This window comes from Neomonachus schauinslandi, chromosome 16 (assembly GCF_002201575.2).
Source record: "Neomonachus schauinslandi chromosome 16, ASM220157v2, whole genome shotgun sequence".
NCBI classification, from domain to species: domain Eukaryota; kingdom Metazoa; phylum Chordata; class Mammalia; order Carnivora; family Phocidae; genus Neomonachus; species Neomonachus schauinslandi.
Genome location: NC_058418.1, coordinates 9016344 through 9031381, shown reverse-complemented (window position 1 = coordinate 9031381; position 15038 = coordinate 9016344). Strand labels below are relative to the sequence as shown.

Here is a 15038-nt window from a genome sequence, read left to right as displayed (position 1 = left end):
GGTGAGGTGGGGAGGCGGCAGGGGCGGGGGGGGGGGGGGTGACATCGGGGGGGGGGGGGGGGGGAATGACAGGAAGGGGAGGTAGCCTTTGAATTAGTTTGGGGAATTTGAGTGAGTGTGGAGAGTATGGGGGTGAGGGTGGGGAGTATGACTCAGGTGTGTGGGTCGCTTTGAGAATGGGTGTCATCTGAGTGATGGGGAACATCTGACTAGTGTGAATGAGGGGAGGGCATTTTGATCTGAGTTAACTTGTGGATTACATCTGAGTGATGGGGGTAACGTCTGGTTGAGCGTGGGCCATTCATTCATTCATTCATTCTGCAGATATCTATTGCACGCAAATCCAACACAGATCCCTGCCTTCACGGCACTCATAGAGACTGGGGAACATGTGAGTTACTGGGGTACATCTGAGTGGACATGGGTACCGTTTGAGTAGATGTAGGTAATATCTGGTTGAGTATGGATCACTCAGTCACTCAACAAATGTTTTCTGAGCGCCCACAGTGTACCAGATGCTCTTTCAGGCACTGGGCATACAGTAGGGAACAAATAGACAAATCTTGCCCTCGTGGCACTCATATTAATGTCTGAGTAGGTGAGTAACATCTGAGTAACTTGAATACATGAGTGAGCGTGGTACCATTTGAGTGTGTGGGTAGCATCTGAGTCTGAAGGTAACATGAGTTACAGCGGGTAATATCTGAGTAGTTGTGGGCAACGTGTGACTGTGGGAGTAACACCTGAGTGTGTGTGTGAGTATTATTTGAGTGGGTGAGGATACCTTTTGAGTGAAGAACCCGCAAACAACGTCTAACAACCTGGAGACCCCAAGGGACCAGCCGGGAGGTCGCAGTCCTGGCAGAGAAGCACATCATCCCGACCGTTGCCATGGAGACCTCGGGCTGTCTCCCCCTCCCCACCGTGCGTGAGCAGGTGTTTGAAGGAAACGGAAGAGGAGGAACAGGGTCGGGGATTCCAAGGGTTTGCAGGTCTCTTGCCAGAGCTGAGGAAAAGCCAAGCAGGAGGACCATGTTGGGGAGATCCCTGCTCTGGAGAAAAGCCGCTATCCCCCCCCTCAGCACCCCCTGAGTCCTGATGTCAGGGACAGCCCCTCTTGCTGAGTATGTGTTGCCAGGAAGAGACACAGACCCTTCTAGATTTGGGCACTGCTGGAGATCCTGCCATTGCAAAGTCTAGACCTGTTTTTTTGGTCTCTTAAAAGGATGGACCTTGAAGGTACTTCTGGCACAAACTCGTCCCGAGTGGGCCACCCTGATTTGCAGAAACCATGCCTGACGAAGTGAGTTGCCTGCTTGCCACACCTGAGGAGCTCAGGGCTCTGTGTTTGACTCTGTCAAAAGCTGTCGCTGTCCTGTACACACTCAGTCTCCCTTACAAGGGATGGTCAGACATGGGACTCTTCTGCTCTGATTGGCCCCTGGGATTAGGATATGGGTCTCCCCAAATTCAATTCCAGAAGCTCTGATTTGGGCAGAGGGGGCACCCCACTCTAAAGAACAAAAGGCAAGATTTTCAGGAAATAGTCCAAAAGGAGGTAAATAATTAAGAGGTCACCTTCAAGAGTTACCCATTAACGGCATTAACTTTGAGTCCCCCATGGTGAAGAACAACAAAAACAAAGAAATGAATCAGGTAAAATCCAAACGTCCATGGGTAGACAGAGCTCTTATTCAGGGCATTTGGTCTGCGAATTTGCAAACTTCCATTAGTTCAGGGATTTGCAAAGGTTTGGGCTGAATTTCTTTGGTTTTTAAAAAATGCAATTTACAGGGGCGCCTGGGTGGCTCAGTTGGTTAGGCGACTGCCTTCGGCTCAGGTCATGATCCTGGAGTCCCGGGATCGAGTCCCGCATCGGGCTCCCTGCTCGGCAGGGAGTCTGCTTCTCCCTCTGACCTTCCTCCCTCTCATGCTCTCTGTCTCTCATTCTCTCTCTCAAATAAATAAATAAAATCTTTTAAAAAAATATTTAAAAAAATGCAATTTACACACACACTCAGAAGCTCAGATTCTCACCTGTCAAATCATGATAGTGGAGACCCCCAACGTATTAATGTGGTGGGTATCAGTCACATCTGTGAATTCCAGCATCCAACCCCTGTTCTTATTTCTGTGAGGCTACCCCCTGAGGCCCCCCTAGCAGAGCCAAAAGGTGGAGATTCTCTCTCTACCCACCCCTTCACCTTGGCAGCCAGGGTGCAGGCAACGGATCCACCCTCAGGCAGTCAGAAATTCCTCTTAGGTCCTTGCATCCCCAGCAAGTGTCAAGACAGAAGGAATTTTTAGAGTTCACGTACGTTGACACCCTAAAAACCTGACTCTGATTTCTGTAAACTCCCCCAGCTGACTCTGAATCATCAGCCTCACCATCCTTTTCTTTTGTGCAGTGGTCGGGATAAAGCTTTTCCTGCCATCCCCACGTATATATTTACTCTTCTTGCAAGTGCATCTAGATGGCCTACAAGTTTGTAGCTCCCTACTGATCTTTTTCTCCCTTGTAAGTTTCCAGCGCAGGCAACCGCACTCCCTGCACTCACGGTGTATTGTGTTACTGTGTTCGCTGTTTCCTCAGAGTCTGAGCTTCAGTAAGACCTCAGGCACATTAGCTTGTTGCATGCTGTTCTCCCATCAAGGCAGAGTCGTTGTATCCTAACAAGGGACAGTGTGACATTCCTTACCGTCTTACTGCAGTATCAAGATTGTATATTTGTGCTTATTGTGGGTTTTGGGTGCTTCCCATACAACATCCATATGTGTGATACACAATCTGAGTGTGTGTCAATGTTCAATGTTGCCCCTAAAATCCAATCTCCTACCCCTTCTCGAGGTTTTCTGGAAGAGTTTCCTGACATAGCGACGCAAGCAGTTGGGTCAACCGGTTGCCATTTGAAGCCAGTTATCTGTGTGAGTCAATACCTGGCTGGCACACAGCAAATCCTAAGAATTTGCTGAGAGATGCCCACAGCTGGCCTTGGTAAACCCCCATTTTCAAGAGTGGGTTCCGTTAAAAATCTTCACTGTTCTTTGTGGTTGATGCTCTATTGTACAAATATGAACTTATAAAATAAATGTATGTGAATGCAATCACAGTATGCTCTTTGATGTGTTGGGGGATTCCATGCTAGATCTAATTTGGAAAAATTATCTAGGAGCGCCTGGGTGGCTCAGTCGGTTAAGCATCCAGTTCTTGATTTCAGCTCGGGTCATGATCTCAAGGTCATGCGATAGAGCCCCACGTTGGGCTCCACGCTCAGTGGGGAGTCTGCTTGAGATTCTCTCTGTCTCTCCCTCTGCCCCTCCCCTCACTCACGCACGTGAGCCCATGCTCTCTCTCTTTCTCTCTCAAATAAATAAATCTTTCTTATTTTTATTTTTTTAAATTTCATTTTATTATTTATTTGAGACAGAGAGAGAGCACAAGCAGGGAGAGTGGGAGAGGGAGAAGCAGGCTCTCCGCTGAGCAGGGACCCCGATGCGGGGCTCGATCCCAAACATGACCCGAGCCGAAGGCAGATGCTTAACCAACTGAGCCACCCAGGTGCCCATAAATAAATCTTTTTTATTTATTTATTTATTTATTTTTTAAAAGATTTTATTTATTTATTTGAGAGAGAGAGAATGAGAGACAGAGAGCACGAGAGGGAAGAGGGCAGAGGGGGAAGCAGACCCCCCGCCGAGTAGGGAACCCGATGTGGGACTCGATCCCGGGACTCCAGGATCATGACCTGAGCTGAAGGCAGTCGCTTAACCAACTGAGCCACCCAGGCGCCCAATAAATCTTTTTTAAAAGGGAAAAATAGGGGTGCCTGGGTGGCTCAGTTGGAAGAGCATGTGACTCTTGATCTCACGGTTGTGAGTTCGAGCCCCACATCAGGTGTAGAGATTACTTAAATAAACTTAAAAAAAAAAAAAGAATTCAAAGAGTTTGAGATTTCAGAAAACTGATACAGTGACTATATCTAAAACTGTGTAATTCACCCCATGGGCAGCGGGTTTGAGCAACTAGCATAATCAAATCCATTACTATTCTGTAGGGAAATATAGGATATTGATATGAAGGGAAATAAATTAGGACTATAAATAGCCTCATGTCAGTCTAGATCTTGCCTCTAAATTTTATCCCTTACTTTTCTGGAGGGAGGGGGTGATGCAAAGCTTTCTGAGTTTGTTGGATTTCAGAAAAGGAGATTAGTGATTATGAGATGTTCTACTATTATGATCTTCATCTCACTCTATGGATAAGGAAAAGGAAGCTCAGAAAGGTTAAGTGACCTGCCTAAAGCCACACAGGAAAGCTCAAAAGGCCGGAAGCCCAGGTCTTTCTGAGGACAGTCTGTGCTCCTGACACAGGGCTGGGTCTCTCTGCCGCTCCTTCAACAGTGCTCGCCGAGGGTCAGGGATTCTGAAGGAGGGCTCTGAACCTCTGAGAGGCCAACCTCTATGTGATTCCCATGGGGCTGGCGCTGGTGATTCTCCATGGGTTCCCCAAATTGCCTCTCTGTGCTTCTGCACTCTGCTCCGCACCCTGGGAGGCCACCTCCGTGCACTGCATTACAGAAGCTCCTTTGCCCAATGACTTCCAGTCGGGATCAGCCAATGCGAGGCGGCGGCAGGAGTCAGCAGGACGAGAGAGAGGTCTGGGTATTTCTTCCCTGCACTCTGGCTACCGGGCTCCCTGTTTTCCGGCACTGCTGGATCCTTCTACAATGACAAATCAGTCAGTTTGGTCACTCCTCTGCTTACTCCATCCCTCTTGAGAAGAAAGTTCAACATCTGTATAGCCCACTGACCCCTGCCTGCCTCAGCACCCCATCTCACAACACCCTAGCCACCCCAGGACATGCTCCCTCCCACCTCAGAACTTTTGTCCCTGTTGTTGCCTCTGCCTAGGATGCTCTTACATGACTCCCACTGACTCTTACCCCTCAGGTCTCTTTTTCCAGGAAGCCTTCCACGCCACCCCAAGATGGATTATTCCCCCTCTTTTTTTTTTTAAAGATTTTATTTATTTATTTATTTGAGAGAGAGAGAGAGAGAAACAGCATGAGAGGGGATAGGGTCAGAGGGAGAAGCAGGCTCTCTGCCAAGCCGGGAGCCCGATGTGGGACTCGATCCCAGGACTCCGGGATCATGACCTGAGCCGAAGGCAGTCGCCTAACCAACTGAGCCACCCAGGCGCCCTATTCCCCCTCTTTTATCTCCTCATAGCTCCCCTGTATTTTTCTGGCTTGGTGTGTCTCTCGATGGTGATTAATTTATTTGTGTAGATCTTTGTTTAATATTACGCTTCCTTGTAAGACTATGAGCTCCCAGGGAGCGGAGCTGGGTCTGTCTCATTGCTTGCGGTATCCCCGCAGCCCAGCACTCTGCCTGGCACATAGTAGGTACCCCAGAAATACATATACAGGGGCGATTGTTTTAATACAGGTTTTATTTTTATTTAGGAATGGTAAGGCCAAGAGACCAGGAGATGACTGTCATTGAAAAGATAGTTTGGGGGGCGCCTGGGTGGCTCAGTTGGTTAAGCGACTGCCTTTGGCTCAGGTCATGATCCTGGAGTCCCGGGATCGAGTCCCGCATTGGGCTCCCTGCCCAGCAGGGAGTCTGCTTCTCCCTCTGACCCTCCCCCCTCTCATGCTCTCTCTCTATCTCATTCTCTCTCAAATAAATAAATAAAATCTTTATTAAAAAAAAAAGAAAGATGGGGCACCTGGGTGGCTCAGTCGGTTAAGCGTCTGCCTTCGGCTCAGGTCATGATCCCGGGGTCCTGGGATCGAGCCCCGCATCGGGCTCCTTGCTCTGCGGGAAGTCTGCTTCTCCCTCTCCCTCTCCCTCTGCTGTTCCCCCTGCTTGTGTTCCCTCTCTCTCTCTCTGTCAAATAAATAAATAAAATCTTTAAAAAAGAAAGAAAGAAAGAAAGAAAGAAAGAAAAGATAGTTTGGCATATTCACAGAGCCCAAGAAAATAGGACATGTCACACCATGGGGTGCCACATGAGGAAGCACCAGCATTGGTTAGGAGGCAGAGGGAGGAGAGGGGGAACCACGGGCAAAAGCTTTTATTATGGTTTCTGCGGGAAGAAACGAGTCCCTCAAGAGTCAGCCAGGCCGCAGATACCCAAGCGTCAGAATATGGGAAATAAAAAGACACGGTCATTACAGTAATAAACATAGAACACAGATAAATATCTATTATGTGAATAGGGGAACTGAATCTGAAATTCCTCTAATTGGCTTGCTCACTAGGCAACCTGCCAAACAAAACAGCAGAGGCCTCTGCCTGGCGTGTGGAGGTTTGGAGTGAAGAGTTGGACATATGGCCTGGGTTCGAGTCCTGACTTCTCCACTTCCCAAAGCTTGATGAGCCTGGGCAAGCCATTGAACCTCCTGTGCCTCAGGTTGCTGACTTGTAAAATGGGGATAGTGGTAACCTATTTCACCAGGTGTGGGGAGGAGTATACCCATTCTGACATATGAATGACTTGGCACAGTGGCCAAGAGGGAGGCAGCTATTAAGCATTGGCCACTGGGATCCTGGGTCCAGTTGACTGCTGCGTTTTGCATTGACGAAGAACGCATTAGCCTGGTTTTAGATCTCAGATTCCTGAACTAAACGTGTGCCCAGCTTCCTCAGAAGACAGTATGTTCCCTGTGTTCTGACAAAAGGCTGTCTTGGAACCTGGGCAAAGTAGTGAGTACACCAAGTGAGTACACCCCTCGGGAGACAGTACCCAATCTGTGCCCTAACATCAACAGGGCACATGATGGACACCCCCTGGTGTGACATGTCCTATTTTCTTTTTTTTTTTTTTAAGATTTTATTTATTTATTTGAGAGAGAGAGAGAGCACAAGAGGGAGGAGAGGGAGAGGGAGAAGCAGACTCCCTGCTGAGCAGGGAGCCCGATGCGGGACTCGATCCCAGGACTCCAGGATCATGACCTGAGCCGAAGGCAGTCGCTTAACCAACTGAGCCACCCAGGCACCCGACATGTCCTATTTTCTTGGGCTCTGTGAATATGCCAAATATCCAGGGATTCAGAGCTGCGCAGACAGACCTGGGTTCAAATCTTGACTCTGCCACCAACTGGTTGTGTGCCTTCAGGGAGGTGACTTCACCTTTCTGGGCCTCAGTTTCCTTATCTGTAAAATGGGGCTAATACTACCCATGCCACAGTTTCTTTGCAGCAAAGAGAGTATGTACCGTGCGTTAAAAACATAGGCTCTGGAGCGGCACCTGGGTGGCTCAGTCTTAAGCGTCAGTCCTTTGGCTCAGGTCATGATCTCAGGGTCGTGCGATAGAGCCCCATGTCGAGGTTGCACTGGGCGTGGAAGATGCTTAGGGTTCCCTCCCTCCCTCTCCCTCTGTTCTTCCCCCCTGTGCATGCATTCTCTCCCTCCCTCTTTCTCTAAAGTCAATCAATCAACCTTACCACATGGGACATTAAAAAGGGTACATTGTATAAGACATAAATTATACTTCCAATAGAGCTGAGCTTTTTTTTTTTTAAAAAAAAGTGAAAACAAGAGTGGGGCAGTTGGGAGGTGGGCTGCCTGGGGGAATGACTTCATTTCCATGCCTCAATCTCCTCATCTGTGAAATGGGTTGATAATAGTACCCACTGCTGAGGGCGGTCATGAAGACGCAGAAAGACGCATCTTTATGGGGGAGTTAGGTATGCACTGCCAAAGGTTTCCTAGACTCCTGAGAAAAGGGACATCTAACCTCTGGATCACCCTGGGGTGAGGCTGGGGGTGCAGGGGGGCAGGCAGCAGAGGGAAGTTCTGCAGGCGGGGGCAGCGGGCATTTGAAAACCCTTCTAAGGTTCTCATCACCCATACCTGATTCCGGGGGTCAGGAGACTGCACAATATTTCACTTTGGGGATAATGGTTCTTGAGAGACAAGGTCACAGAATAAAACTTGGATGTTTTAATTTGGAACTTTCCTCACTGGAGTCTGGGGGATTAGCGGCCACACTGGGGGAGGGGGGATCCTATATTTGTTCCCTGTGCTTGCTGTAGCAAATCACTGCAAACTGGGCAACTCAGAACAACAGCAGTTTATTCCCTCGAGGCTAGAAGTCCACCATCAAGGTCTCGAGAAGGCTGAGCTCCCTCTGAAGGCTCTAGGGGAGGATCCTTCCTTGCCTCTTCCAGCCTCTGGTGGCTCCTGGTGTTCTTTGGCTCGTGGCCACATCACCCCAGTCTCTGCCTCCGTGGTCACACCCCTCCTCTGATTCCTCATGGCTTCTCCTCTGTGCCTGTTATCTCTCTCAGCTTCTCTCTTATGAGGACACTCCTGATGTCCCGCCCAGAAAGTCTAGGGTAGTCTCATCTCCAAATCCTTCATTACATCTGCAAAGATCCTTCTCCAAATAAAGTAACATTTTCAAACTCCAGGGATTCGAGCCTGAAATCCGGGGGTAGCCATTATCCAAACTATTACAAGATCTCTGAGATTCCCACCCCTCACCCCCTTTAAGGGTCCCTCTATGTTGTTAAAAGTGGAGAAACCCTCATTTCCAGTCTGGCTGGTTTGCAGGTGCTGTGTGGTATTTCCAGATGGCCAAGTTCCTCTCTTGCCTCTGCTCAGCCCCACCAACCATCACCTCCTGTCAGTCACTCGGGAAGATTATTTTTGTAATGCAGTACCCCACCCCACCCCCACCCTAAATGCTCCGATTCAGTAGGTTGCACTCGGGAAATCGTGATTTCCAAAACTCTCGCTAGTGATTCTAATGTACAACCAGATTTGCGAATCACTGCTTTAAAGAAATGTGCCACACGAATGAATGAATGGATAAATGAACGAACGATTTTTCAAATATACAGCTATTCTGTCGGCTTTGCTTCCATGCTCACCAAACAGCCTCCAGATTTTAGTGTTGAAGAGGTGAGAGGCAGGCGTGGCCCAACTACATGGCTGGTTCTGGAGGCCAGAGTGTGAACAATAAGGCTGCTTCCTGCTATATTTCGTGAGGACCTACTATGTGCTGTCGATGAACCCAACGGTTAAAAAGTACAGAAAATTTATATCCCGTTCATTCTAGACAGGGATCTGATTTCTGGGCAGTTGAGACTGAGGACAAATCCAGTGACTACGCTAAAGTTACAAATGTCACCTGGGAGAGAAGTCTTCAGAGACTGCTCACCAACCTTGCTCTCCATCCCCTAGCCACCATAGGCAACTGGGAAAATAAAGGAAGCATGAGAGTATAGGGGTTGGAATCTAAGGAGCCTGAGTGATTCAAAGCTCTGTCACTTACTAGCTGTGTGGCTTTCTTTGGCCTCATTTTTTCTCATCTGGAAAATGGGAATAAATACTTGCTTAAGAGGGGTTGTAAAGAGTGGGGCACCTGGGTGGCTCAGTCTGTTAGAGCATCAGACTCGTGCTTTCAGCTCAGGTCATGACTTCAGGATCATGATCTCAGGGTCGTGAAATTGAGCCCCCCCCCCACCACCTCTGAGCTCAGCGCAGAGTCTGCTAGAGATTCTCTCTCTCCCTATGCCCCCCCCCAAATAAGTAAATAAATCTTAAAGAAAAAAAAAAGAGGGGTTGTAAGGAGTAAAAGAAAAAATGCAAGGGGAAAGGGAGAAAGTAGGAGCTTGATCAAAGCGAATCATCAGTATTCTCATGCACCCTACTTTCGGGCATACCCAAGGAAGGGTGGAAATGGTCACAAAAAAAGAAAACCAACACTGATCTACATACACAGATATGGAAAGACTTCAAGCCCAGCTATTCAGTGAAAAAAGCAAAATTTATAGTAATAGATCTAGCACAATCCTCTCGTTCATTCACTCAACAAATATTTTGAGCACCTACCAGCCCCATTCTAGGTTCTGAGAATTCGGCAGTGACCAAACCAGACAAATATCCCCTCATGGATCGAGTATTTGAATAGTGAGACAACAAATAGTGAGACAACAAATAAGAAAGAATAAATAAATAAGAAAATACTAGGAAGTGGTAAGCACCATGATAAAAATAATTCAGGATAATGTGAAAAATCCCCTGGGGTAAATTCTAAAATTACACGTTTAAGCATTTTTTTTCTTCCTGCAAAAATACAGAGCTATTTCACTGTGATTACTTTGCTGGAAGAGGGCTGGAGGCTGGAGGCTGGGAGAGGGAGACTTGTTTTTCATTTTATACTTTTCTGGAACTTCATTTTCTTAACGTGTGTGTGTCACTTTTAGTATTTTTTATTTTTTAAAAAGATTTTATTTATTTATTTGACACAGAGAGACACAGCGAGAGAGGGAACACAAGCAGGGCTCCTGGGTGGCTCAGTAGTATTATTTTTTAAAGTGGCAACCAAGTGTAGCTGGGTAGAGAGATCTGGGCCACGTTTTGCTTTCTTCCCCCATCCTTTTTGGATTTTCATCTCTTTTAAACACGTATAAAAATGGGAGCTGTGATTATCGTTTGTTCTGGGGCGGCTGGAGAAGGCTCTCCGCTGCCAGAGATCTGAGTAATCTAAAATAACCACAGCGGAACTGCTCAGGGGTTGGCAATTTTTGTAAGAATGCTGAACATTTGAGGTTTTCATTTCGAGGATAATCCTCCCCGCCCCGCCCCCGCCCCACTCCCACACATAGACACACACACACACACACAAACCTTTTACCAATTGCAGAACACAAATATCTCATCGGCGAGGTCATTCCACTTGGAAGACTCGACTTTTCGGACTTGGATTCATAAACCAACATTCCTCAAACGGGTAGCCTAGGGATTTTTAGTTTCCGGTAGCTTTTCAGGGAAGCTGAGTGGGGGGCTCAGGCCTAAAGAAGGGATAAGAAGCCCAGAGGAGGTGCCGCCCCCCACCCACTCCGGACCCTCCCCTCCCAGAGCTGACCCGTGCTAAAGCGCGTCTCCTCGTTGCCGTGGAGACCGCTGGGCGGCCGGAAACTGAGCACAAGGGAGGGGCGGGGCGGTGGGAGGCCAGGCGGGGGCTAAGCTCGCCCGCAGGGATGTAGCTTTGGAGAGGGAGGAGGAAATCCAGCAAGCCTATCGACCCGGCTCTGCAAAGGCAAAAACAACCCGAACGAGCCAGTAATTGTGCAAAGGCCTCGCTGAGATCTTCAACCCCACCCCCAAGCATCTTCCTTCCTTCCCTCTCTCCCTTTCCTTCCCTCTTTCTCTCCACATCTGTCTGGTTCTTTCAAGAACTAAATAAAATCCCACGTCGTGAGTTAAATAAAATTATACGTGTTCCTTTTTTTATACCTTGTATTAAAGTCATTATTATTTTAGAGTTTTTTTTTTTGTTGTTAAAATTTTTCTTTTAACAGTTGTATATTTCATTCTAATTGGTTTCCTTTGTAATCCGATGGATGCGATTCTATGCATTGAAAAACTTTATCTTGAATAGGGCCCCATGGCACTCAGAAAGGGTTAAGGATTCCTGAGATAGTGGACTCTGGAGAGGGTAGAGGCCACTCCTATCGTTGAGGGGGGGTAGTGTTGCAGAATGACCTCTCCAAAAAAGGTGACATTTGGGCAGAGGGAAATTGCCAAGAAAAGGTGGGGCCATAACAATCTGGAGGTTGAGAACAGCAAGTGCAAAGGCCCTGAGGTGGAACTGAGCCTGGTGTCTGATGAATAGTGAAGAGGCGGGGGTGGCTGGAGTGGAGTCAGTGAGAAGGAGAGAAAGAGAGAAGGAAGTGGAGGAGGTGTGCTAGGGCTTTGTGGCCCCCCCCGTGAGGGCTTTGATTTTCTCTGAGTAAGATGGAGCCTTTTTAAAAGAGTAGAGACAGATCGAAGTTTTTAAAAGATTCCCTCCAGCTCCTGGGTTGGGGTTGACTGCAGGCAGTGAGGGGGAAACGGGGAGCTGTTTGCATGGATTCCCCTTTCCCGTAGCTCTGAGAATTCCTAACAACAGCGCCCCACCCCCACCCCGCGCACACAGCAGGGTGCCTGGCTCCGAGGAAGCTCTCCCTGCAAGTTCACTGTTATTAGTACCAATGCCATCGTGGTGCATATTGTTGCTGAGCCAGCTGCTTCAGAGTTACTGGGAAGCTTTGCACGTCCTGGGCCCCACATCCCAGGGATCCCGACCCCCCTCTGTCCATGGCCGATTCTGAGGAATTTTGCTTTAATTTAACTTAACATTTTTGACCACGAAAAATCCAAGCAATCCAAAAAGATATAGAGGGGGAAAAGTACATGTCTCTGCCACCTCTGGGGCTCCCCAGTCTCCCTCCCAGAGACAGCCACTGTCGGCTCGTACCTGAGATCAGTACACCCGCACGTCTAGACCTTTTGCCCGCCCCCCCACACACATATACACACACAAGTTGGACTGTTTCAGATTCAAGTCCAGGTTCCATCACTTATGGCAGTGGGACCTTGAGCAAGCGACTTTACAACCTCAGCTACAAAATGGGAATGATGGGGGTGGGGCGCTTGGGTTGCTCATTCGGTTAAGCGACTGCCTTCGGCTCAGGTCATGATCTCAGGGTCCTGGGATCAGAGCCCCTGCATTGGGCTCTCTGCTCAGCGGGCAGTCCCTCTGTGCTCTTCCTCTCTCGCTCTTGCTCTATCTCAAGTAAATAAATAAAATCTTAAAAAAAAAATGGGAATGATCATCAATCCTATTACCTGCATCATAATGTTACAGGGAGGATTTCGTGGAGCTGATCCACAGAAAGCTCTATGAAATGCCCCATAAAACCTGACTATCCTTTTTACTAGGTGCTTCTTTGTACATAGCTGCATAGTATTTCAATGTGAGAATTGTACGGCAGAGCCTGTCCCTCCTGATGAACACCACTTCGGTTCATTCACTCACCCCCAAAGAATTTTTACTGAGCACCTACAGTGTGCCACGCCCCGCGCCAGAGGCTGGGGCAGTAAGATCCTGGTACCAATTTCTCCACCGACCTATATGCTTAAAACAGGTAGGAACGGCTGGTACCCAAAGTCGTATGATGTTGAAGCCGAACAGTACGGTACCAGCGGCTTGCCAAAGCCACCTCCAGGGTTTGGCTGGAACCCGCGCGTTTGGAAAGGCAGGTTGGGGAACTGCCGCGTCTCCCGGGGAAGGTGCTGACGTGGGCCGTGGCGGGGCGTTCTGCTTGGAAGCGGTGGCCCCAGGGAGGCCCGGAGCGCGGCCACACCCCTGTGGGGGAGGGGAGGGAGGGCGCCCCGAGGGGAGTGGACAGCCCCCCTGTCAGTCTTCCCGAGTCGGGGAGTGTAAGATGAGAAGGGGGAAGGTGGGCCTCACCCTAGGGGAGAGCAAGGAGGAACTTCCTGCCCGCGCGCGCTCCTCGGCGCTGAGCGCACGGGCTGGGAGGCTGCAGGCGCGTCAAGGTCAGCCTGGACGGGGGCGGCCGTCTGCCCGGGGGCGGGAGACCCTCGGGGGGGCTGGGCTGCGGCCTCCAAGCGCCTCGGCCATATTGAACAGCCACGGCCGAGCCGTCTTTGTGCGCGCAGGCCTCTCCCAAGCTGCAGGCGCGTCCCTGAGGCAGGAAGAGCCACGGGGGCAGCCCGTGCGCCCCAACTTGGAGCCCGGACCCCACGTCTGCAGCTGGCGGTGGGTTTCGAGCCTCGGAACTGACCTCACCCCGGCTCACGTAAGCATCCTGGGAACTGATTCCCGCCAGTCCTTGGGGCGGGGGAGCCGGACTTGGTCAAGACTGGACTTTGTGGCGGGCAGAGAAGTTGGGAGGAGTTGGCTCATCCTTGGCTGGAGAGGTGAGACCCTCCGGGCAGTTCTGCGGGGACCCGTCCCACCCCCATCCCCTAAGACTCAGGCTTAGTAGTTTGGGGTCGTTGCCCCCACCCCCGATTTCACCCTGGAGATCTTAAAGACCCTCGAGAAAAGCCACGTGGGGGGCTGGTTCCCCTGGGGCTTCCTCCCATCCCCCGACTGCCTGATCCTTTGGAGCGTCCCTGATGTCTGCAAAGATGTGGACTTGGACGTCCTCGTGGAAGCCTTGAAGCCCGTGGGGACCTTCAAGAAGATTGGCAAGGTGTTCCGCAGGGAGGAGGACTCCACGGTGGGGATGCTGCAGATCGGGGAGGACGTGGACTATCTGCTCATCCCCCGGGAGGTCAGGCTGGCGGGAGGCGTGTGGAGGGTCATCTCCAAGCCCGCCACCAAGGAGGCGGAATTTCGCGAGCGGCTGACCCAGTTTCTGGAGGAAGAAGGCCGCACACTAGAGGACGTGGCCCGCATCATTGAGAAGAGCACCCCACACCCGCCCCAGCCCCCCAAAAAGCCCAAGGAGCCCCAGGTGAGGAGGAGAGTCCAGCAGATGGTGACCCCTCCCCCGCGGCTGGTCGTGGGCACCTATGACAGCAGCAACGTCAGCGACAGCGAGTTCAGTGACTTCGAGACCTCCAGAGACAAGGGTGACAAGGGTCACAAAGGCGCGGGGCGCAGCAGGAAGGTGCGCAAAATGCCAGTCAGTTACCTGGGCAGCAAATTTCTGGGGAGCGACCTAGAGAGCGAGGACGACGAGGAGCTGGTGGAGGCCTTCCTGCAGCGAGGGGAGAAGAAGCCCAGCGCGCCACCTGCCCGCCGCCGCGTGAACCTGCCCGTGCCCATGTTTGAGGACAACCCCAGGCCGCAGCTGTCCAAGGCGGACAGGTGGCGAGAGTACGTCAGCCAGGTGTCCTGGGGCAAGCTGAAGCGGAGGGTGAAGGGTTGGGCGCCCAGGTCCAGCCCCGAGGGGAGCGAGGCCCAGCAGGCCTCTCCCAGGCTAGAGAGGGTTGGGGCATCAGGGCCGGGCAGAGCCAGCCGGGGGGATAATGTGGGCAACACAGGAGATGGGCAGGGGCCGGAGACGCCCCCAGGACGATGGAAGCCCAATATCAAATGGGCCTCTTTTCGCCATCGAAGGAGGGAGGAAGCAGCATCCACAGATCAGGGGGCAGGGGCTGCAGGTGATCAGAGGGCAGAGGCTGCAGATGATCAGGGGGCTGAGGCTGCAGATGATCGGAGAGCTGAGGCTGCAGATAATCAGGGGGCTGAGGCTGCAGATGATCAGGGGGCTGAGCCTGCAGAT

General features: G+C 50.6%; 1 protein-coding gene across 1 annotated transcript in view; it reads left to right on the top strand.

Annotated features, from left to right (window-relative positions):
* Positions 1 to 13521: 13521 nt before the first annotated feature.
* Positions 13522 to 15038, top strand: part of CCDC8 (coiled-coil domain containing 8) — a 2499-nt gene continuing 982 nt past the window's right edge. Inside the window, exon 1 of the mRNA XM_044922261.1 lies at positions 13522 to 15038. This exon is cut by the window's right edge and continues 982 nt beyond it. Coding sequence (XP_044778196.1) covers positions 14034 to 15038 — 1005 coding nt within the window. The 5' untranslated portion in view covers positions 13522 to 14033.